Raw genomic sequence first — 21,509 nt, forward strand, 5'->3', positions numbered from 1 at the left:
AACAAGTCTTTATGGTAACAACCTTAGCCACTAAGAAGTAAATGGGGTACAAATTAAAGTACACCAAGAGGTGCCCTGCCTTGACCAATCTCTCTTACTGAAAGAGCCATGCAGGTAAAGTGAGCCAACATGTGAGCCCTTGAAACAAACTTGCCACCTGTCACTCCAGGGTTTCATTTCCCTAAGACAACAGTGTCTGAATGTAAGACATCTAATAGTTTCATTTAAACCAACCACATGGCTGAAAATCAAGGTCTCAGTCAATGATAAAATGAGTATCTTAAGAATTTTAAATTCCTGGATGGAAAAATCAAACATGAAAGCAAATGTTAACCATGAGGATGTAGTTTTAGAATTTTTAGATTTTGTTTATACGGTGTTCTCACGAAGTACTGTATATTTAACCCAATGGTGTTTCAGAAGACCCAGCCTCAGGATGAGAGCATCAGGATCTACACCAACTATGGACTGGTCTTCATGGCTATACCCTCTCAATCAATTATTAGGCCAACTGGATATTACCAAAGAGCTGGAGTCCATTTGTCCATTAAAAAAATGGGAATCAAAGGCAAAGGGGAGTTAATAGTGACCAATTTGCTTTAATGTATATTCAAAACCTCTGTGCTTGTGATAAAGTTTATATTATGTAGATAGGGTAATAATCTATAGTATGTACCAAAAAAAGGGAAAACAAAAATATTGTTAGTTTTAAGAGATCTAATCTAGTCTAGGATGTCAGGGACTTGCCTGATCAGAGGATTTATCTAGGCCACTGTGAGAGAGATTCCCAGGGTTCTTCCCATAGAGCTTTGAATTTACTTGTTAAGAACAGAGACTAGAAATCTATTTTAGTAAGAGTCTCTGCTGATTTTTATGATTAGGGAAGTAAGAACCAGTGCAAACCTCTTACTTCATAAGTGATGAAACTGGGAACAATGTCTAAAATTTGTAGTATTCTTCAATAGACATTAGTACTATACCAACTTCATGAATCACATTTTTATGATAAAAGCCTTTAAGAGACTATAGAAAGAAAGCTTCAGGGGGGAGATTAAGAGCAGATTCTAGATCTAGACTGCCTGGGTTCAAATCCCAGCTCCACACATACTTCATATTCTCTGTGCCTCAGTTTCCTCACTGCAAAAAAAAGAGGACAACTAACTAACACTGCTATTATGAAAATTACATGTGTTGCATAAAATGTTTAGACTAGTGCCTGGCAATTAGTGATCAGTATTTAAATTCAACATGTCAAATTCTTAAATAATTACTAAACTGAAGTTTTTTTAGTTTGAAAAAACTGTGCAATGAGTGCCAACTAAAAGTGCAATAATTACACCAAAAAGAACATAAGGCAGATTATTTAAAAGGCGTTTAGTCTAGATCCCATTAGGTCAGGATTTCTCAATCAAGGCACTATTGTTATTTTGGGCGGGAAAATTCTTTGTTGTGAGGGGCTGTCCTGTGCATTGTGGGGTGCTTAGCAGTATCCCTAGCTTCTACCCACAAAATATCCATAGTACCCGTCCCATTCAAATCATGACACTGCCCTATGTCCCCTGAGGAAGGGGGTCAGGGGGAGGCAAAACTACCCACAGTTGAGAACCACTGCCCTAGGTCCATGAATATTATACTTGAAAAACAGAAGGTGACTGAGGTTTCTATAACTAATATTAGTATTAACAATTATAACTATAGCTACCATTTACTGAGTGCTTACTCTATGCTAAGACTCACATAATACTTACAAAAGGTGTATTAGAAAGATACAATTATTATTCCCATTTTTCAGAAAAGAAAACAAAGACTAATAAGTCTGGTAATTTACCCATGGTCCCCCCTACCAACAAATGGGGCAGCTGAGATCTGAAGGCAGACTGGACTCCAAACAACTACACAGTGCTGCCCTGCCTGTAATAGCTCACTGAGACATCAAATAGCACGGAACCTAAGACAGGGAACTTACAAAGGAAAGGCAAATAACAAACAGATAATGATCACATATACACGAAAGGCACAGAGAAAGTACTTTATAAAGCATTAATATTGTGCATGTAAAATGGTACATTTAAAAACATCTACAAAAAGCGTGTAAGTGGTCAAAAGTATGACAAAATGATACGACAAGAACTTAAGTTTGTGGGGAGTGGTTTTCAATGGACTTGATACTACTGAAATTTTAGAAAATTTATTTTCAAGTAATGGCTTATAAGCTATTAGTATTTTTAGAATGTATAATTACCTAGCAGATTACAGGGAGGTTGATAAGACAATGTATATTCTGAAAATTAACCTTCTATAGACTCCTCAGCATACTGTCTGATATGCTCCTCCTAAATCTGAGACTTCCTAATATTGAACTTTTCCAGAGGAAAATGGGATCTTTGGCATTCTGTTTTTGACATTTGAAAATGTACTGAACTACTTACCATCACAGCGATTTAAGTGGAACTAACAAAGTAGGTGGCTAAGGAACCAGAGTTTCCAACGTATTAGAAACATACTATCATTACATTAACTTGCTAATAGCCCAACATGATTGCAACAATTTATACCGTATTTGTTGGACTTGGCTTTATCCACTGTTGAGATTAAACCATTCAACTGCATCTAAAGGAATCTATGTATTGTGAAAACCTGTTATCTACAGGGAAATCTGATCAGTACCAACAGTCTCCAGAGCTCACTTGCTACACTATCATTTGATTCCTTTTGTCTTTTTTTCTTTCCTTTTCAAGGATCCTATTAAAAGGAATACTTTAATGCTAAAACATAATGAATATACAAGTCTTACGAAGGTGAAGTTAAAAAGAGCTTTAGCACTATACAGGGAGAAAATGTAGGCCAAAGCAATGTACCTCAAATATTTGAAAATGGAATCATGAATTTTCAAAGAATGAGGTTTCTCTTAGCTCTCAACTAGTTTAAAATTAAAACCAAAAAGTAAAAACTGTATACTATGATGAAGATGGATAATCTGCATCAATAATCTCCCCACCCTCAATTTTAGGTTTTAAAGTGCCTATTTAGTAAAACTTCATTCACTCAAGACCAACCAATGAAAATACCTATGACATAGTTTATACTGGAGTGGGAGAGGGATTTACTTAAAGTGTGTTCAAAAGTTCTCAAAAATGTACAACCCAAATAAAATTGTGAGAAAACAAATCCAGAATGTGGAGCTCTGTAGAACACAAAGGTCGGCTCTCTTTAAAAAAAAAAAACAAAAGGAGAAAAAGAAAGAAAAAAAATCATGCAAAAGGACTCGTAGATTTCAAAGAGACTAAAGACACAATGACTACATACTAAATTCAACATCAGCATCATAGGGGCTGGTTGGGCAGGGAGAGATAAAAGCTACAAAAATACATTTTTGCATAGTTGGGGAATTTCAAATACAGTCTGTATATTAGCTAATTACTATTGAATTTCACATTTCTTACATGTGTTAAACATTACTGTGGTTACACAAGAATATCCTTATTCTTTTTTTAAAACATAAAGCATTCTTTTTTATTTAACATAAAGCATTCCTTTTTTTTTTTTTTAAGATTTTATTTATTTATTTGACAGACACAGCGAGAGAGGGAACACAAGCAGGGGGAGTGGGAGAGGGAGAAGCAGGCTTCTTGCCGAGCGGGGAGCCCAATGCGGGGCTCGATCCCAGGACTCTGGGATCATGACCTGACCCAAAGGCAGACACTTAACGACTAAGCCACCCAGGTGCCCCAAGAATATCCTTATTCTTAAGAGATGCAGGTTGAAGTGTTTGGGGTCATGTCATAATGTTTGCAAATTATTTTTTCATATGGCTCAGCCAAGAAAGTGTGTGCATATGCACATGTGGAGACTGCTAAGTAAATGTGGCAAAAACTTATCTGAGGACTCCAGATGAGGTTATATAGGCATTCACGGTACTATTCTTTCACTTTTGGTAGATTTTTAAAATTACAAAATAAAACGTTGGAGGAAAAAGTATAAACAAATTTTGGAGTAGGGGCATACAGCAATGCATTACATGCAAATCTGATGTATTTTAAAGGAGAATAAGGTATTAATATGGAAAAAATATCACAGTTCAATGAGTTAAAGGAAAAGATCAGTAGCCTTACATTCTGATAAAGTCTTTCTTACTTCATTTCTTTGTATAGGCACTGTTCTATTTTAAAAATAGTGAATGGTTGAGAAAACGTAACAGCTAACACCTTAGGAGGGTCACCTGTCAGCCAGGTGAAAGCTACAAACGTGTGTACCAGACTCCTTTTCTAAACAGTAGAGCCACACAGTCATCTGGCTACTGAACAGAGATCCCCACTAAAACATCACAGGAAGAATTCAAGTTCTGCATGTCTTAAGTCTGCCAAGCTGGTAATCACTCCCCACACCTAATTCAGTTCCTCTCTTCTTCCTTTACCCCCAGCTCCATCAACAAGCACGTATGTCCCCCTGTCTACCCAAGGTAAAGCCCCAGCAGTACAGATTCCTCTCACCTCCGCCACCCAATCACCAAGTGTAGTCTATTTTACCCTCTAACCTTTGTCCCTCCTCTTGTCTGAACTGCAGCAACTACCTTCTCATTTATTCCTCTAAATCTTCTGCCCTCCATTTATTGCTTCATCTTGCTGCCAAGTGACCTAACATGCAAATTTGATCATTAAAAAGATTTCAAAAAACAAATTTAAGAGAGAGTGAGCATGCGAGCGCAATGGGGGTGGGGGGAGAGCGGGGGGGCGGGGAAGAGAGAGAGAGAGAGAATCCCAAGCAGGCTCCACACCCAGCACAGAGCCTGATGCGGGGCTCGATCACACAACCCTGAGATCCTGACCTGAGCCAAAAATCAAGAGTTGGAAGCTTAACCAACTGAGCCATCCAGGCGCCCCTGAAAGATGTAAAATTCTAAAGGCTTCCCACTGGTGGCTGCTCCCAATGTGAAGTCTACCTGAAATTTTTAGCAACATGTTTAAATCTATACTCTTCAACTAATATGAACAAGTAGGGCTTAAACCTGAAAAGACACTTAAAAGTTTGGTCTAAAGAAGGAGAAACTAAGTTTGCTTATAATATATGGGGTATGTGGAAAAAAGTTTATGTTTATTTAGACAGTTAAAGGAAATCAAAAGAGAAAGTTATTCACTGAGCCTCCACTAAAATTCTTCTAAGGAGTTAGGCTGTTAACTTTTCAAGTCAAGGTCACTGCATTGTAAAATGAAAGAAGTAATAAGATAATGAATATTCTTTTGACTCATGCCAATGCAGAAGGTATTTGAAAGAACGTGAAGCAGAGTATAAAGATTAGTGTATTTTAGTAGAACAACTAGGATGTAGAAAGTGAAAGAGATTACTATATGATTTACTCAGATAAAGTACTTTATGGAATTACAGGACTCTAAAAGACCCAACTTGAACTTGGGAAATGCAAGGAAAAAAAACAAGAATAATGCTGACTTGATGAATTAACTACAGGTAATTCATTCTCAAAATGATAACAAGAAATTAGTAGGGGGCAATAGAAGAGAACACCATTCTCCCATTATTAAATCACTCGGTGCCAAGAGAGGTACATGATCTATTACTATACTCCCACAAATTTTTCATAAATTTTGCATAAACTCACTTGGTGTTGAAACTTGACCTGAGGCTTTTTATAGTTTTTGCTTAGCTCATCAGGGTGACTGTATGTTTTACCACAGAAAAATTAATGTGTTTGATTCCAGGATACTGCCACAGACCTTACTAGAAGGACAAAATAGATCATATATGCACTGTATTTCTTTTCTAAACCCAAAGAATTCTGAATACCAAACCACATTTGGCCTAAGGGTAGGATAAAGGACTATGGAGCTACAGTACTACTACTTCTGTGAGGCCTTTCCTTAATGTTCCCCTCTCTCAGAAGTGCCTTCCTCTGTGCTCCCCCATTTTTTAAACCAGTATCTTCACGAGCAAAGATCCCATATTTTAATGCATTGACTATTTCCCCATTTATTATAAATGGCTTGAGAAATGATCAAGTCCCTCTCTCCCCTAGGACAATATCACAGCACCAACTCAGTTCACATTAAATATGAAACAAATATGAAAGCATGAAAAGAACTGGGTGGAGATGAATGAGTGGATGTGAAGGCACAAGGTACATTTTGCTTGCGTTGTTTCTGATTAACACAACTATCAAGACCCAAAAATTACACATTGTTGATTCATAGTATTTAGAACTAAAAACAATAACTCAGGGAGGAAGTTAAGGAAGAAGACTGTCTTTGTATATATATCTTCTCCATTCCACTTCTTGCATGGAGCTGATAATTTTTTTTCTTTTAAAATAGTCTACAATTCGCATGTTCAAGGTATCCTGAATTAATACCTTACTAAAAGATAATTCAAACAAGGAGGGAAAAGGGGGGGAAGTATAAAAATTGCAATTCATATTAAAGATGTTTTTAAAATACAAAACAGAGTAGCAAAAATAAATGGAAAATGCAAGTACACACGGAAAGGCAGCAGTGGGAGAAATGGCTGACAAGGTAAGTGGGGGTCAGATTTGAGGTAGAAATGGGGGATTTTAAAGAAAGTTTACATTTATGCCTTTGTATGTTTAGCTTAGTTGGTCACTGGAAACCTCAGCAAGAGAACTGACTGGGACATATTTAAGGTAGAAAGCCAAACTGCTATGGATGGTGGAGTGGACCGGATATGAAGAAAAAGACTCAGGCCAAGGAAAGAAATGGCAAGAGAGAACCATTACTTAAGAATTGGTATAGCTCACAAGCCAGGACAAACCAATACCACTTCCTTTGTTGGCAGGATACTAGGTTTGAGGACCAAAGCAATGATGTGGGTACAATTTTACAGCAAAGCCGAGCTTGTGGAAAAAGACACCCTCTATTTCTAACAATACATTCCCCATGCTGGCTTCTGACCTTTATCTGGTTCACTATTTGCTTTTCTTAAATAGAAGTATTCCTCTAAGCTCTGTCTCCAACTCCTCCCCTTTTCTTTCTCTCAAGGCAATCACAAATGGCTAGACAGAAGACCCCCTAGTCTGTCGGCTCTAACTTTGCTCTCCGGAGTTCTGCATTTCCTACAGCTTCCGCTAAACAGCTCTATCCAACTATTTTATTGGCTCCTCAAACTTGCCACTGCCCCAAAATGAAGTCCTGTGCCAAAGATACATTCAAGTAGCTTTCATACAAGATGGCTATGGGCATTTAATCCTGGCTGTAACTACCTGGGTGACCTTGGGATGCTGAGGGGTAGAACTCAGATACACTCTGGGAAGCACTTTTCTTAGTGCTCAGCTAAGTACCAAACTCAATTTATTATTTTTATTCTTATATAGATTTTTAGAGAGAGAGCATGTGAGCGGTGGGGGGAAGGGTGCAGAGGGAGAGGGAGAGAATCTTAAGCAGATCTGAGTGCAGAGCCCAATACGGGGCTTGATTTCACAATCCTGAGATCCTGACCTGAGCCGAAATCAAGAGTTGGACACTTAGCCAACTAAGCCAGCCAGGTCTGCCCCCCAAAATCAATTTATTAACTAGCATTATTACTAAAACCACATAGAACCCAGACTTGAAAACCCAAACTATCTTTGATTCACTCCTTTCTCTTACCATCCAAAAGCTTATGCTGTTTATTTAACTGCTAGAAAGTACTTTATGAAACCCAAATTAGATCGTATTAGTTAAAAACCCATCAAAAGCTAACAGAACAGACTTATGTTTGGCACACAATGCATACTCTCTGCCACTAAGAACTTTTATTCTACTACTCATCACACACATTGTCCTCAAGCTAGAATGTACCACCGCATACGTAGCAGAGTTGTATCATATATGCGTTTAAGATCATGCAAATACCCAGTAGGGAAGAAGTCAGGAGGGAGGAGCAAAACAGGTAGGTGCTGGGGACAGAAGTAGAGCCGGGGGAAGAAAAGATGACCTGGAGTGAGTATGCACCTGCTGGTCCTCTGGGCAGCAGGAGTTCTTCTGAGCCTCTTACTGAGTCAGCAGCCTTACCATGCTGAGTATGATTGTAATAGTACAAGAGGGCCTCTCCACAGAAGCCCAACGACTTCACCTAGTGCTCAAGTGAAGAAAAGGGATTTATTCCCTCGCTGGAGGCAAATGTGACCGTGCTGGACTGAAGGAGACATGGTATGCATTACTTTGTAGATGAATGGAAGCGTCTTCCTGATGGCACAAGTTTGGTCTTAAACTGGCTTCAGGTGTTATTCCTCTGTCCTCTCTCCTCTCCCTGCCTCCACATCTTTAGCCTTCACACAAATTACCTGCTTCCCAGAACACACAGACTTTTCTGATTCCATGGAGCTGGAAAGAATCCAGTGGGGATCCGTTGTTGTATTTCTTTCGATCTATCCATTTATATGCACTTTTACTTCAAGATAAGACCTATACCAGATACAGAGAGATGACAGACACACATACACCCTCTCTCAGTGCCTAGCCTAGAGCCTTGTATACAGTCAGCAAACATTCATTAAATTATAGAAAGTACAAATGGAAGAAAAGGAACAATGTTGGCTGGTGAAAAGTACATTTTTAGTAATAGCTGAATGACTATGCTTTAAGAGGGAAGTTTATAAAGCAAGGCTTAGGGGTCTGAATTTATAGTGAACATTTTCAATCAGTGTGATGACAAAAGGAGCTTGCTAATCACATCTCATGACAACTCAAGCTGGGAGCAGAATTCTTAATATAATGAGGAACACAATAAAGATTTAAATGACTGAATATTTTGTAGCACAGAGTAAAAATGGGAGTAAAATGAGTATGTAAGTGCATTTAGGTTAAAAAAAGAAGGTAGGTATGAGGAACAACAGTACCACAGGTAATTTTAAGTTGAAAAACATCCAAATGGTGTGTATCCAATTTCAACACAACACAACTTTATAACAAAGATGAATGTGAGTGTCAATGCTCAACATTTCAAATGTTAAGAGGGATGATGAAAAACTGGAAGGAGTCTAGAAGGATGACAAGGATGATGGGGACGGGACGGAGGGATGGAAAAGATGATAGAGGTGAGAGATGTTTAAATTAATGACGACCAGGTAGGAAGAAGAACAGAATAGGACAATGATCTTCCCTTGATTCCTTTTTCCTTCTTGCCACTTCCTCCCCCAACCCGGCAACATATGTGCAAATTCTGTGAGCTTTAGCTCCATCACAGACCCTAATTTGATCCCTCTCTCTACCCCCATGGGTAAATGTCTGTCTAGGTTGGTCTGTCCTGTTGCAATTGCCTTCTAACTGTCCACCCACTCCCCCTTTCCAACACTGCCTCTTGGAATCCATTCTCTACAAAGCAACCAGATTCATTTTCTTAAAAGTTTAAATCAGAACCAATCCGTCTCCTGCTTATACTCCTCTAATGCTAACCTATAACACCCAGAACTAACATATAAACTGCTTACCATGTCCTAAAAGTCCATGTCCAATCTGGTTCCTGCTCACTTCATTGAGCTTACTGCAACCCCCCTTTCTCTCATTCTGCTAGTATATACTGGCCTTTCTGTTCTACAAACATGCCAAAGATGTTCCCCATTCAGCCATTCAGGCCTGAAATGTTCTACCCCTAGGTATTTGGTTGACTCCATCTCAGTATTTGGGTCTAAACACAAAACTCATCTTCTCAGACACTTTCCTTGACTGCTGTAGAAAAAACCAGCACTCCCACCCTCACCCCCCAAATATTACGCATTTCATCTTATTCATACTACTTGTTAGTAACTTATTCATTTGTCTGGTGGTCTGTCTTGCTCCACTAGAATTTAAGTCCCCTGAGGGGAGGGGTTTTAATTTAAACACTGCACAGTTTGTTCTTAAACACTTGTTGAATGGGATACATTCTACATAAATCCGAAACATATTTAGGGATTTAGGACCAAATGACAGGTAGATTTTAGGCCAATGTGTAAAGAACTTTCAAGAATTATAGTGAGGTAATGAGAATTATGGTGAGGTAACGTTCTCATCTACCTCACTAGATGACCACAAATTATGGAGGCTACAGAATGGATTACTGCACTTAGTAGTAGTTTTGACTAAATGACCTTAAAAATCCTTCCCAATTATAAAATTCTAATCTATCTAAAATGTAATGAGTCACTTTCAATCTATATAGCTATTAGAGAAATGGTTTCTATGCTGTACCATCCCTCTACCTTCTTTAGGAGATCTGAATTAGCCTCTAGTTTATGCCTATCTCAAATTTACTAAACATCTTCAGTGACTTTAAATCATTTTTTGCCCCAAAAGTAACCCTGAACTTGCCCTTCAGAGCAAGGTACCACCGTCAGATATAGTAAGATAAATGGATAGATAACCCCTCACACCCCACTACCAATTACATTTATAGAATACAGTACCCAAGAGCCAACTTTTTAAAAGGATTTGTATATCATGTGATGTAATGAGCATTGGGTATTATATAAGACTGAGGAATCACTGAACTCTACCTCTGAACCTAATAATACGCTACATATTAATTAACTGAATTTAAAAAAAAAGGATTTGTATATTATTTGCTATGATTTGGGTTTTGTTACCTCTTGTCTCCCCTACTATTTCTGCCCGAGACTAGCTAAAAGCTGCAACTGATAAAAGGACTATATCATAAGATAATCCAGAGGTGTGTTACCTTGACCACTACAATTTCTGTTTGAATGAAATTTTGGACTTAGGTTTGAAATCAGTTTATTAAGACAGGATTACTTTCAAAAGACAGTATTTTGAAAATGACATATTCTGACCAAATTAATATAGCTGCAGGAGAAATACTTAATATAAGCACTACTTTAACAAATATGAAAACTATAAATATTTTATCAGTGAGTATAAAGCAGTGTATTCCAAAATGAGTTTTTGAGGAGATCAATTCTTTAAGAGATACTGGCCAAACAAATAAGTTTGGGAAATACATTATATAACCCTCCTCCTTCCCCATTCACAAAACATACCAACACTTATAGTCTCTACAACATTTTAGAAAAACTATTAAAAGAATAAAGGACTTGTAAAACTTTATCTAATCCATCATTTTCCATTTCTTTGACCAGAATCACCCACCTTTTCAGGGTAGGGGCAGCAGTGGCAGAAAATACAATTTAGGGAAACACTGCTATATAGAACGATTTGAAAATATTATATATTTACAAAATAGCTAAGACAGAAACTGACAATAAATGAGAAGCTTAGCAGGATATATATATTCAAATAACTTGTATTAGGTGTTTAAAGCAGCTAAGAAAAGGAACAATTATAAGATGAATGATTTCATTAAAACAATTAAAAAATTGCCATTTTAGTTAAGTCCTTATATTAAATGCTAATTTATCTGTACCAGCAATTATTTTGTGATGCCATTCTCTCCCCCTGATACCAAGGGCAGTCTTTCAATATTAAAACTCAAGTTCTCCTAGGAATCAGGTGGCTCAGAGGGTAGTGGGGAAGCACAGGCCTGTGAATCTACTGGTTTAGAATCATTTGTGTGCCTTCATTCCTTTTTGTACCATAGCGTACTGACTATCTGGAAGGGAAAAATACTTTTAATGTGTGGATACTTGTACTACATTTTACTAGACTTCTGGACCTTTTTGTTGTGATGTCAACATAATTCTATGGGGGTGGGGGGAAGTACTGAATAGTTAACACTCCCCAAAAAGAGAGGGACTACAGCAGTTTTAGAAAGCACTTACTTAATCATTTCAAAAAGCTTTGGATCTGAGACCTTGATATTTCGTGCCATATTCCAGGAAAGATGAACCATGGGTACTATTGACTTCACACTTTGCAATTTGTTCCATTCGTACCGTTCCACTGCCAACTTATACTGGCAGGCTAGGAAAAAAAAAACAGTTATAAAATAGCAACCCAAAGTACCAAAAGATATGAAGTTACCATTATCACCTTCTCAGATGTTATCAATACCAATTCTGAGAACCTCAAAACATTACAAAAATAATTTTTATGTTTCTTTGATAATTATGGCAATAATAATAGTAGTGAACACATAAAGAGTGCTTACTATAACTATGTGCCAGGCATTGTGCTGAGCTATTTTTATACATTATCTCATTTCATCTTTATCATTACCTTATTAATTTTATTATTCCCATTATACAGATGAAGAAATTGAGGCCCAGAGAGGTTATATAACTTGCCCAAAGTTGCAAGAGCCAGGTCCTGGTCCTAATCCAGGTCTTTCTGGCTCCAAAGGCCATATTCTTAATCTGAATTATCTACTGCCTGAAGGCAGGCATAATTCAAACAGATTTTGACATATTAGGGCTATTCATACAACATACCAGATAAAAGAAAAATTTGAAAGAATGAATAACCCCTCTATTTTGCCTTCTCCCATAAAGGGTTTGCTTTATAAAACAAAACCAAGCACTCTAAAAATTATTAAAAGTGTATCTTCCTTGTATATAAAGACATTAATTTGTTATTTGCTGAGATCTATGGTCTTGGATTTCTACCTGTTAACTTGAATTTAATTTCTTGTACTACAAATTAAAATTTTATTCAAGGAGATACAACTCTTCTTCCAATTACTAGTGAGTTATATTCCAAGAAAAAAAAAAATAAACCTATCAGATACAATCCTTTATAAATCAAACTTTTTTTTTTAGCATATTCTTTAAAATACCTGTAAGTGGACCAACATTCCAAGCAATGTTGTTGCACCAGCCAATAGCCTGAACCCAATGAACAGTGCCTGCATTTATCCAGACCAAATCTCCAGGTCGCTGAATAAACCTATACACTGGAACATTTGCTTCATAAAGATCTTCAAGGTTGGGCCACCAAGAACCCATGAGGAAATTCAAATTATTTCTGAAATAAGAAAAAATAATGCAAATGGATCAAATACTCAAATAAAGCTCCTTAATAAGACTGGAAAACAAGGTCAAAACTTCTTAAAACATGCTCATTCACACTGCATTGAAATAAGAACTACCGTATGTAATGGGAGTAAAATTACAGTTAAGTATTGAATAACTTATCCAAAGATCAGTACTACTAACGTCAATTGATTTTTCAAAGATCCAAGTGAAATCCAAAGCTCCTTTTAAGTAACACTTATACATTAACTTAATTTCATTTCACTAAAGGCTATCTGACTGAACACTTCTTCACGGAGTACCAAGAAATCTCTAAAAGGTAAATGGAAGGTGGAATTGACATCAAGTCACTTAAGTCCATAAACAGGAACGCTATGGCAAATATAATGAAGTATTAGGAACTTTGATTTCTGAGGCAAAGTGGAAAAAAGAATGGTCTCTACTGCTGTTTTGAATTCTAAGAGGAAAAGGAGACAGGATGTCAGTCTCTAGAGTTTTGATACTAGTTAAAACTATGCAGCTGAAAACAACTTCATAAAAAACGAGTAATCATACACATGCACAACAAATAACCGTCATCATTGCCGCCGCCACCACCAATGTACTTTGGAACCATTCTATGGATCTTAGTAAGCTTTTACTTTAAAATCTGGTTTCTTGGGCGCCTGGGTGGCTCAGTCGTTCAGTGTCTGCCTTCGGCTCAGGTCATGATCCCAGGGTCCTGGGATCGAGCCCCACATCGGGCTCCCTGCTCCGCGGGAAGCCTGCTTCTCCCTCTCCCACTCCCCCTGCTTGTGTTCCCTCTCTCGCTGCGTCTCTCTCTGTCAAATAAATAAATAAAATCTTTAAAAAAATAAAAAATAAAAAATAAAAATAAAATCTGGCTTCTTCTTTTTCTACTTCATCATGATATAATATGAAGTATTTTTTAAACCGCATAGCAACTTTTCCTACAAGAGAAGTTTATAAAATTCAATAAGCTACATTTTGGGGAAGGAAGAACTTGCAGAATGGAAATGTTCCTTTCCTTATGATCTAAGAAGTAGTCTTTACTTTTGTCCTGTGCCAAAGGATACAATAAAGTGTACCTTGAAATTATTCTCTTTGGTTTAAATTTATTTGTTTAGATCAAGGGCTGGCAAACTATGGCCCATGAGCCAAATCCAGCTCACCTATTTTTGTAAATAGAACTTTTATTAGACCATAGCCATGCCCATTCATTTACGTATTATTATACATGACTGCGTATGTACCACAGTGACACAGCTGTGACAGAGACCATATGACCTGCAAAGCCTAAAATATTTATTATCTGGCCCTTTCTGGAAAAATCTCACCAACAGCTGATTTAGATGGAATCTTTGCCTTATTTTTTTTCCTTAAAAAAATGCAAGGCTGCTCTTCAAAGTCTAGAAGACTGCCAATGGTAGCCTAACTGCAAGGGGATATGGATGGGCTTACTGTCTGTAATAAGGCTCAGTAGACACAGTCCAGAAAAACTTGCCTATGAAGCAAAATATGGTTACAAACACAAATTCTATCCCTACTTCACCCATGTGTTGCCATCATAACATTGGAGGAACCTTTCTATCCAAAAGCAAGCAAGCAATCAAGTAAGCAAGACCACCAAATAATCAACAACTAAGTTAAAAAAAAAAATTAAAGTTACCCCAAAAAAGCAAGCATCTTTTTTATCATATATTCAAGTGAATGGTTATTTCAAGACAGATACTGTTTAAAGTCCTAACAAAAACTACAGACAGGGTCACTATCAGTCAGTATCAAAAGCAACAATCCTTATGTGAAACAAAATTACACTGAAATGCTGGGGTAGCAAGTGTTATTTCTGCAGCTTAAATTTACCTAACCCTTCATACTTTTGATATTTTTATTATCCCCAAGTTCACGCTTTTTAGACATCACCTGCCTCTTCTATTTATCTTTGTTCCCAGATTACCTCCGCATTAGGTAGGAAAGAAAAACTAAATCCTGAAGAGAGCCAATCTCTACTCAGAAATAATGAACAAGGATTAGTGTACTGTGGTTGTAAAAATATACTACTATCTCAAAGTTTAAGAAATACAAATCTTGGGCGCCTGGGTGGCTCAGCTGGTTAAGCGACTGCCTTTGGCTCACGTCATGATACCGGAGTCCCAGGATCGAGTCCCACATCAGGCTCCCTGCTCAGCAGGGAGTCTGCTTCTCCCTCTGACCCTCCCCTCTCACAAGCTCTCTCAAATAAATAAATAAAATCAAAAGAAACTAAAGAAAGAAAAGAAGGAAAGAAAGAAAGAAAGGCAGATCTTTCTGTAGAACAATGGAGATTTCCTACATGACACTGCTCTTTCTCTGCTACCACCGGACTGCTGGTCCATAAAAGTAAGCATAGATTAAAGTAGATCAGGTTATTTCATTAGAGCATTTGAAACTTTAAAATTTCACATCTTTGGCTTTTTTTTTTTTTTTTTTTTAAGATTTTATTTATTGGAGAGCGAGCGAGAGAGAAACAGCATGAAAGAGGAGAGGGTCAGAGGGAGAAGCAGGCTCCCCGCCGAGCTGGGAGCCCGATGCGGGACTCGATCCCGGGACTCCAGGATCATGACCTGAGCCAAAGGCAGTCGCTTAACCAACTGAGCCACCCAGGCGCCCCCATCTTTGGCTTTCTTATATGAAAGGAAATCTGTGTATTAAACAGTAAAAACAATGAAAGGTAATTATCTTTTGCTTGTATATAAGGAAATTTTGGATTAGTGTGGGGGTTTTTGGTAACTATATTTACACTTGTTACTAAACCAAGAAAGATGTTTACAGCAAAGATCCCGTAACCCAAGATAAAAAAATTCTAAGTTAGTATGTGGAGTATGTGTATAATTAGGTTTCAGAGTCTCTCATAATGTAAATGTTTCTGGTGGTTCCCCCTTTACTTTCTTGGGGTGGGGAGAATAACACCATATATATGTATAATTTATGTTTTTAACCATAATAATTTTCCAGTGTTATTACTAAAGGAAAATATCAACGCTTACATAATGGAGTACTTTCCAAAAAAAAAAAAAAGAGAGAGAGAGAGAGAAAGTTTCCATTTAGACAAATAATTAAGTTTAAACCAATGAAAATAATTCTGAGGTACTCTTTAACACAAGATAAAGAAATAAAGGAAGGCTATTTCTAGGACCTTAAGGAAAGGAATACTTCTACTAGGTGAGTTCCTTCAAACAGAGAAAATAAAATCTGAAGTAGTTGATTAAACTTTGTAAAATTACTTTATAGGAATAGTTGCCAGTGTAGTTTTAAAAAAAAGGATTTATATCATGGTGATATGACAAAGAGTAATATGCTCAAACTTGAGTTATTAACAACCTATGAAGGGGCTCTATTATAGAATTCCTTCCACTTCTAAAACCATTCATAGTAAAATAATTTTTCTTGGAATATAGATCTCCCACATGAAAAAGTATTTATGTATCAATTGTTCAATTAACCTAATAAACAACTCAACCTTCCTATCTTCCAAATTCAAGGCTGTTACTACCGCATGGAGTAGTTTCAAGGCATCTTTCTTAAAGTATTCTCAGTAATGCAAAGGAATAGACTTGGAATCAAATCAATTTAAATGAATTTTTTGCTGAATGGTTAAGTGAATACTGGCTACATACATTAGGATATCCAGGTTAGTAAGCTGTCCTTTACAATTATTGTTTTTGAGTAATTACGTTTAAAGAAAATTTAGTTTGGAAACCTACTTTTCACAGAAGTCATTCAGAACACCCCAATAACCTTCAGGGACAACAAACCATTCACAGTCACCTGGACCAATATTTATGTTAACTGAACAGAAGTTGTTATTTTCTTGATGACCTGAAATGAGAAAAGAAAAACAGTAATCAGCATACTATAAATCCTATAGAAAAATGTGCCTTTAGAAATAAGACCTCGGAAATGTTCAACATAGAATGTTCTGGTGGTATTCAGCTGTTTGTCATTATTTCTGTGTCTAGTTTTAGAGCAGAGTTTGGTCAGCTCCTAACTTATTCAGTAAGACCTTCTGCAGAGGTAGTCTAAATCAAGACTACAAGCTTAGGTTCTACAGCCAGGGTCCTAAGCTTATGTGAACCTGCACATGTTGCTAAACCTTTCTGACTCCATTTCCTTATATAGAAGATTAGATAATAACAATTCCAATAAATCACCGGGTTGTTTTGAGGGATCAATGAAATAATGACTGCTCTGAACAGTGCCAAATATATGGTAAGTAATAAGTATTAGCTATTATTGATATCATTATCACTTCTTTGTGAACTAATCACCATCTCTCACAAGTAGTATTAGGACATCAATAGAGAGACAAGAAACCTGGTTTTCAAATGTAGCTGTGGGAGTATTGTCAACAAAAGTGATGGAGCAGGGAACTCTGGAGAACTCTTCAGAAACACTAAAAAAAGAAAAAATCTAGTAAAAACTGCCAGAAGCAACCTTACCGGAACTCTGGGCAATAGTCAAGGTTTACAGCGACCAAGTGAATGCCTGACCAGAAAGAACTTACAACACAGTAGGAAACTTTTATGTCACTTTAACTTACCTTATCCCCACCCACATCACTAGTGTGGCAGTGGACTTAAAAATGGTAGTCTTGTGTTCTAGTTTGAGTGTCCCTGGTTCTGGAGGGAGCACAGTGGATCTTGTTCCCAAGGAATTATGTTTTTCTGTTTTGACTTGACTGGAGTTTCCCCAAAGGACTAACACAAGGAGCTTCACTCTTATCAGGGCAAGTGGTTCAGTGGAGAAGGTCAAAACATTGAAAGGTCAATGAACAAAGGCAAAAACAAAGAGTTGGGGCAAGCAACAGACACACCAAAGGCCTGGAAAGAAAAGCTGGGGAGTGAGATTTGGAGGGAATAAAAGGTTCTGAAAAGTTCCCGTGAACACTGGAGAATTTAGAAAGCCACATGCATACCAAGAGCAGGGCGCATGCTCAGAAAAATACCTAAGACCATAAACTGTAACTTCTTGCTAATCTTTAGGTGCAGTGCAAGCAAGGAGGTAAAGGCTAAAAGTACAACTGTAAGCAGCATGAATAAGTGTATAAGGAGTGACTCAACACAGAGGCAATCTGCAAAGACCTGGAGAATTATTTTTTCTTTTCTGTTCATTTTTCCATTCTTCTTTCTTTTTTTGGCACAAAGCACTGAAGGAAATCTCTGTCAGGTCACTGGCTAACTGCTGAGATAATGGAAAAGAAACTTCAGCTCCCACACGTGCCAAGGAATACAGTCTTTGTGAAAATACTGTGGAAAAGTCACTAAACAAACAGACAACTGTAGCCCACAATAAGGAAGAACAAACCCTGGAGAGGGAGAATCTGATTTCTGTAATTGCCACATGATAACATTCAAAATGTCAAAATATTAGCACAGTACTATGCTTAGGGAACAGAGACCTCAGGGACTACATCTGACCGAGAATACAGTCTTTTTTTTTTTTTAATTCTCAGAGTCTGTTTTCACAAAAAATTACGAGGCTTGCAAATAAACAAAAATGTATGACCCAGTCACAGGAAAAAAAAAAATAACAAAACCTATTCCTGAAAAAGAACAGACACTGGACTTCACAAACACTTTAAATCAACTGTCTTAAGTATACTTCAAAGAGCTAAAAGAAACCATAAACAAGAACCACAGGAAACAAGGAAAATGAGGTCTCAACAGAGATTATTAATAAAGAGACAGAAATTACCATAAATAAAATTCCGAAGCTGAAAAGTTTAACTGAAATTAAAAATTCACTAGTGGGTTTCAAACAACAGATCTGAGCAGGTTAAAGCAAGAATCTACAAACTTGTAGATAGGTCAAATGAAACTAACCATTTTGAGAAGAAAGAAAATAGAATGAAGAAAAATTAACAGAGCCTAAGGGACCATCAAATACACTAACCTATGCATTGTGGGAGTCCCAGAAGAGAAGAAGGGACAATAGGGATATATGAAGAAGTGATGGTCCAAAACTTCCCGAATTTGACAGAATACATGCATCTATACATCAAAGAAGCTAAAGAAACTCCAAAGTAGGGCGCCTGGGTGGCTCAGTTGGTTAAGCAACTGCCTTTGGCTCAGGTCATGATCCTGGAGTCCCGCATCGGGCTCCCTGCTCAGCAGGGAGCCTGCTTCTCCCTCTGACCCTCCCCGCTCTCATGTACTCTCTCTCATTCTCACTCTCTCAAATAAATAAATAAATCTTTAAAAAAAAAAAAAACTCCAAAGTAGGAAAAACTCAAAGAGAGCCACACCAAGACACAGTCTACTCAAACTAAAAACCCAAAGAGAATTTTGAAAGCAGGACAAAAAAGTGATTTGTCACATACAAGGGATTATCAATAAGATTAATAGCTGATTTCAGATCAGAAACCATGGAGGCCAGAAAGCAACAGGGTAACACATTTAAACTGCTGAAAGAAAGAAAGAAAAAAATTAACCAAGAATTCCTTATCTGGCAAAACTATTCTTCAAAAATAAAGCAGAAACTAAGACATTCTCAGATAAATAAAAGCTGAGTCTGTCACTAGCCAATCTGCCATGTAAGAAAATGCTAGAGGCTGAATTTTTGGGCTGAAATGAAAAAAGACAGTAATTCACAGCCCTGTGATGAAGAGATAAAGTACTATAGTAAAAGTAACTACCTAAGTTGGAAGATTCACACTTTCCAATTTTGAAACTTACCTCAAAGGTACAGCAATCAAACCAGTGTGGTACTGACATAACGACAGAGATATAAATCAAGGAAAGAGCATCAAGATTTTAGAAATAAATCCATACATCTGTGGCCAACTTATTTTCAACAAGGGTGCTAAGACCCTTTTATAGAGGAAAGAATAGTTTTTCCAACAAATAGTGCTGGGACAACTGGATATGTAAAAGCACAAATTTAGACCCTTAGCTCATATAAAACCACATATAAAAATTAATATGGATCAAATATCTAAATATAAGAGCTGGAACTATAAAAATCTAAGAAGAAAACCAGGGGTAAAACTTGATAACCCTGGATTCAGCAGTGGTTTCTTACATATGATACCAAAAGCACAAGCAACCAAACAAAAAATGGATAAACTGAACTTCATCAAAATTAAAAACTTTTGGGGCGCCTGGGTGGCTCAGTTGGTTAAGCGACTGCCTTCGGCTCAGGTCATGATCCTGGAGTCCCGGGATCGAGTCCCGCATCGGGCTCCCTGCTCAGCAGGGAGTCTGCTTCTCCCTCTGACCCTCCCCCCGTCTCATGTGCTCTCTCTCTCTCTCAAATAAATAAATAAAATCTTTAAAAAAAAAAAAATTAAAAACTTTTGTATATCAAAGAACATTATCAAGAGAATGAAATAACAACTTAAAGGATAAGAGGAAATATTTGCAAATCATGTATTTGATAAGGGGTTAATATGCAAAATATAAGCTCCTACTACTCAACAACAAAAGGACAAACAACTGAATTAAAAAATGGGAAAAGGACCTGAACGGACATTTTTTCAAAGTGGATAATATACATGGCCAGCAAGCACATGAAAATGAAACCACAAAGAAAAACCACTTCATATCCACTGGGTTGGCCATAATAAGAAAAAATGGAAAATAATCAGTGTTGGTAAGGATGTGGGAACTTTCATATATTGCTGGCATGAATGTAAAATGGTGCAGCTACTGTAGAAAGCAGTTTGGCAGTTCCTCAGAAAGTTAAACATAGAATCACCATATGAAATCAATTCAAATCCTAGGTATATAACCAAAAGAACTGGAAAAAGGAATTCAGACAAATACTTGCACATGAATGTTCACAGAAACACTATTCACAACAGCTAAAAAGTGGAATCAACCCAAATGTCCACCAATTGATGAACGGATAAACAAAATGTCCTATATCCACACAATGGAATATTTGGCCATAAAAAGGACTGAACCATTAATACAATGCAGGTGACCTCAAAAACATGCTAACTGAAAGAAGCCAGACACAAAAGGGAACATATTATATGATTCCATTTGTATGAAACATCCAGAACAGGTAATTCTATAGAACCAGAAAGTAGACTACTGGTTGCCAGGGGCAGAAGGAAGTGGGGAATGGGGAGTTAATGTTTAATGGGTATGAGGTTTCCTTTTGGACAGATGAAAATCTCTTGGAACTACACAGAAGTGATGGCTACACAGCACAGTGAATATACACTAAATGCAACTGAACTGCGTACTTTAAAAGGATTAGTTTTACTGTGTGATTTTTACCTCAATAGAGAAAAATGTAGCTGCTCTCACTATACCGTGTCTTTTACGTATGATAGTGTGATGAATATGGTACCTTTTAAAAAATTTTTTTATTGTTATGTTAATCACCATACATTACATCATTAGTTTTTGATGTAGTGTTCCATGATTCATTGTTTGTGTATAACACCCAGTGCTCCATGCAGAACGTGCCCTCTTTAATACCCATCACCAGGCTAACCCATCCTCCCAACCCCCTCCCCTCTAGAACCCTCAGTTTGTTTTTCAGAATCCATTGTCTCTCATGGTTCAACTGCCCCTCCGATTTCCCCCCCTTCATTCTTCCCCTCCTGTTGTTTTTTTTTTAACATATATTGTATTATTTGTTTCAGAGGTACAGA

General features: G+C 37.2%; 1 protein-coding gene across 10 annotated transcripts in view; it reads right to left on the bottom strand.

Annotated features, from left to right (window-relative positions):
- The window catches only part of KDM6A (lysine demethylase 6A), a 199,156-nt gene that overhangs the window by 9,308 nt on the left and 168,339 nt on the right, over positions 1-21,509 (bottom strand). For all 10 annotated transcript variants that reach the window (XM_081808961.1, XM_081808960.1, XM_081808966.1 and 7 more), the window contains 3 exons: positions 16,609-16,723; positions 12,670-12,857; positions 11,717-11,858 (listed from right to left, as the gene is read on the bottom strand). In XM_081808961.1, the coding sequence (XP_081665087.1) occupies positions 11,717-11,858; positions 12,670-12,857; positions 16,609-16,723 (445 nt within the window). The remainder of the gene's footprint in view (positions 1-11,716; positions 11,859-12,669; positions 12,858-16,608; positions 16,724-21,509) is intronic.

Source organism: Leptonychotes weddellii, chromosome X (assembly GCF_054177405.1).
Source record: "Leptonychotes weddellii isolate Sample4059 chromosome X, ASM5417740v2, whole genome shotgun sequence".
NCBI classification, from domain to species: Eukaryota; Metazoa; Chordata; class Mammalia; order Carnivora; family Phocidae; genus Leptonychotes; species Leptonychotes weddellii.